The sequence below is a fragment of the Sitophilus oryzae genome, unplaced genomic scaffold, assembly GCF_002938485.1.
Source record: "Sitophilus oryzae breed Bouriz unplaced genomic scaffold, Soryzae_2.0 scaffold_1660_pilon_pilon, whole genome shotgun sequence".
Taxonomy (NCBI): Eukaryota; Metazoa; Arthropoda; class Insecta; order Coleoptera; family Curculionidae; genus Sitophilus; species Sitophilus oryzae.
In genome coordinates, this window is record NW_022146348.1 from 1048466 (window position 1) to 1052242 (window position 3777).

The 3777-nt window shown below is 28.2% G+C and overlaps 1 protein-coding gene across 1 annotated transcript in view; it reads left to right on the forward strand.

Annotated features, from left to right (window-relative positions):
- LOC115880898 (borealin-like) overlaps positions 1–3260 on the forward strand; it is a 13483-nt gene extending 10223 nt beyond the window's left edge. Inside the window, exons 2-3 of the mRNA XM_030898224.1 lie at positions 2006–2075; positions 2132–3260. Coding sequence (XP_030754084.1) covers positions 2006–2075; positions 2132–2334 — 273 coding nt within the window. The 3' untranslated portion in view covers positions 2335–3260. The remainder of the gene's footprint in view (positions 1–2005; positions 2076–2131) is intronic.
- Positions 3261–3777: the final 517 nt, after the last annotated feature.

A 3777-nucleotide genomic window follows, 5' to 3' on the forward strand; every position in this document is an offset into this window, starting at 1 on the left:
TTTTGCAGTATAAATTTTAAGGCTTCATTTCCCCGAGGGTATCAAAATTTTTAATACTAAATATTTATTGAAGTTTATTTATTGATCAGTTATTGTGTTGCATTAATAAAAATTATACTACCTTATACAGAGTGTCTAAAAATTTATTACAGTTGAGGGTTGGAACCTTTGGTGTTACACAGCAAAATATAAACACTAAATCACCACAATACACCAAAACACTTTTACTTTTACACTGCGCGTCCAGTGTAAAAGTAAAAGTGTTTTGGTGTATTGTGGTGATTTAGTGTTTATATTTTGCTAAAAATTTATTTTAAATAATTACTAGCTTTAAACGGCAATAACTTGTTTAATCTAAATGGAACACCCTGTATATTTTATGAGAATCAGATGCACAATTTAATTGTCTATCAAATTGCCATTATACCATTTTTTACCTATCCCTTCAAGTTTTCATAGAAAATGCATTTTCTTATAATTTAGACCTCATTTATCAATATACCTATGGAATATTGACATTTTAGATTGTTTTTAAAACAACAAATCTACAAAATGTACAGTCTAGTCATATTATCGTTTTTAGTAAAACGATAATATTACTAGCCCATTTGTATGCAAAAAGAAAACTATTTAAACTTTATAAAGGTGTATACCTTTAATTAAATATACCACCAGTATTTCTGCCCAAATACTAATTAATTACATTGCGTTCGTTAATAAATTATTCTAAATAAATGTGGATTTGAATCAGAAATCAATATAATAATAAGTTATGAAAATGAACGTCTCTGTTGTTATAAATAAGCATTTGTCAAAAAGTGAAATAACATTTTTAAGGTGTTAGTTTTTTTACCACACTATCTAACACACATACATAATTCAGTTTTTTAGTATTTGAAGCAATTATTATTAATCAACGCAAACAGTCAATTAATGTAGTTTGAATACTGGAAACATATTAATTGGTCCTCTTTAACAAATATTTAAACAGTTTTTTTTATTTTTTAATGAAATAAACGAACTATATCGACAATATCAGTATTTGTACTCTTTAAAAATTAAAGGTACATCTTTAAAAATAATTTAAAATGTCAGTATTCCACGGGTATATTGATAAATGAGTTCTAAATTACAATAAAATGCATTTTCTACGGAAACTTGAAGAGACAGGTAAAAATGGTATAATACAATTTGATAGTCAATTAAATTGTGCATCTGATTCTTACAAAATATACAGGGTGTTCCATTTAAATTAAACAAGTTATTGCCGTTTAAAGCTAATAATTATTTAAAATAAATATTTAGACACTCTGTATAAGGTAGTAAAATTTTTATTATTGCAACACAATAACTGATTAATAAATAAACTTCAGTAAATATTTAGTATTAAAAACTGTGATACCCTCGGAGAAATGAAGCCTTACAATTTATACTGCAATTTCACAAAATTGCAAATATTTCAAAAACGGTAAGGTTTAAGTGCAATAAACCTTAATTAAATTTACCTTTATTTTAATCGTAGAAACTAAAAATGTAATAATATACAGGGTGTTCCATTTAAAAAATTACAACTTTGATATTTTTTATTTATTTGGGACACTCTGTATCTTGTTAAAATATTTTTAAATTGTAGCTCTAATAGTCCTTCAACGAACCCAAAACTTACAATTTGTAAAAATCTAATCGTTTAGCTACAATATTCCGTGTCGTATGTGGTGAACAACCCTGTATAAACACCAATTACGTTAGGGGGCATCATCTTTATGAATTTTACATACGATTATTGAAAAATAATTTACTTGTTATATCGAGGTAGAAATATTCTCTATTAGTATTATTCATATGAGATATGAATACGATAATAGAGAATAAGTATTCATCATTTCAACATTTTGACGTGCGCACAATTCTGTCGTTCGTCGTATGAATTTATTACTCTTTGTTATTTCTATTATATAGTTATTTTTTATATACTGTTTATACTTATTTATTAATTCTATTTTAGTGTAAACCAAACACACCACAAGTATTTCTTCGACGACCAAAAATTGGCGAGATGGCATGGTCTAATCAAGGTAAAATATATTTTTTATTGCTTCAAATATGATTAGAATTCCATTGATTTTTTAAGGATCGCCCTTGCTGATTGGACCAGCCGCACCCGAAAGCACAGCAAATGTTAACATACCTCTTAGTGATGGCAACTTGGTTTCATTATTACCACAAAAAGGAATCCGTATGTCACAAATTCCAGACGTTGATACGCAGACGATTCACCAACTTCAAATTCTAAGGGACAATTTGATTAAAGTTTGTAGTCATGTTCAGAAGTAATATATAATACTAATTTTGATTATACCGCCGTGTCAATGAAAAACGCCTTTACTACAATTTAGATACAAGTGTGTCATTAAAAAAATTAATGGATTTTCCAACTAAATCAGAATCTCTTGAAAAATAAATTCTCCAAAATTTGTTTTCTAGACAAAAAATGTACTAAATACTAGAGTATATATAAATACTTATACTAAAATTTAGGTAGAGGTGGGGGTAGTTTCGACCCTTCCCGTACCGGGTGTCCCACTAATAATAGCTCTCGGCTGTATCTCGGGAAGTATTGGCCGTAGAACCTGAGGAAAAAAATATTTTTAACTAAAGAGGCTAAAAAGTTTGTAGAGTGGCCGCTAGAGGGCGCAACTGCTACGCCAAATAAGAAAATGCAATTTTTACAAAATTCTGCCTAGGTAAGGACTACTATGAACAATAGCTTCATAATCTTAAGAAAATTTTGGACTTTTTTTGTCAGAACCATTTTTCTCTATCTGCTAAAATAAAGTGGTGGGGGAAGGTTAGATTTGTTTTTATTTTTATATGTTAATAACTCCGGATTGGATGACCGGAATCTAACAAGTGATGGCTCGTTTAAAAGAGCGTTTCGTACTCTATATAAAACCATATAAACAATAATAATATGCCTTTAACAGTAGACGCTAGAGAGCGCTGTCTTACAATTTAACAAACAATGCGGGATTTCCCAAAAAAATTAAATACAACGGTATATATAATTTCAGCTGATTGTAAAGAGAAATTAAAGTTTAAGAAGTCAGTGAAAACCCCATCTTGATATCTTTTTTCAATCCGAAGATATTAGCAAAAATATAATACGAAAAAAATTGCCCTTAACTATTGTATCTTATTTTTACAACACGGTATCAGTAGCCCTCTAGATTATGCCCATTTTAACAACAGAATAAGATAGAAACAGTTAGTTTATTTTAATATCAACGAAATACCAGAATACCATAATACCAGATGTATTAATATCTAAAATTAAGATATTAATAACAGTGAACAAGAAACGATGATTCAGTGAAGTCATGGTAGGCGTTGGAAAAAAGTTGCTTTTGACGTAATAGTATAAACGTCAAATTGTTATTAGATTAACATTGTTATTAGTTTTTTATGTTTTAATTGCTTTTTCAAAATGCCTTTATTATTTGAAGTAGTTGAAGTTGTTAGCATTTTGAAAAAGCAATCAAAAGATAAAAGACTATCAAAATGTTCATCTAATAACAATTTGACGTTTATACTATTACATCAAAAGCAACTTTTTTCCAAAGCCTACCATGACCTCACTGAATCATCGTTTCTTTTTCACTGTTATTAATATCTTAATTTTAGATATTAATACATCTGGTATTATGGTATTCTGGTATTTCGTTGATATTAAAATAAACTAACTGTTTCTATCTTATTTTGTTGTTAAAATGGGCATAA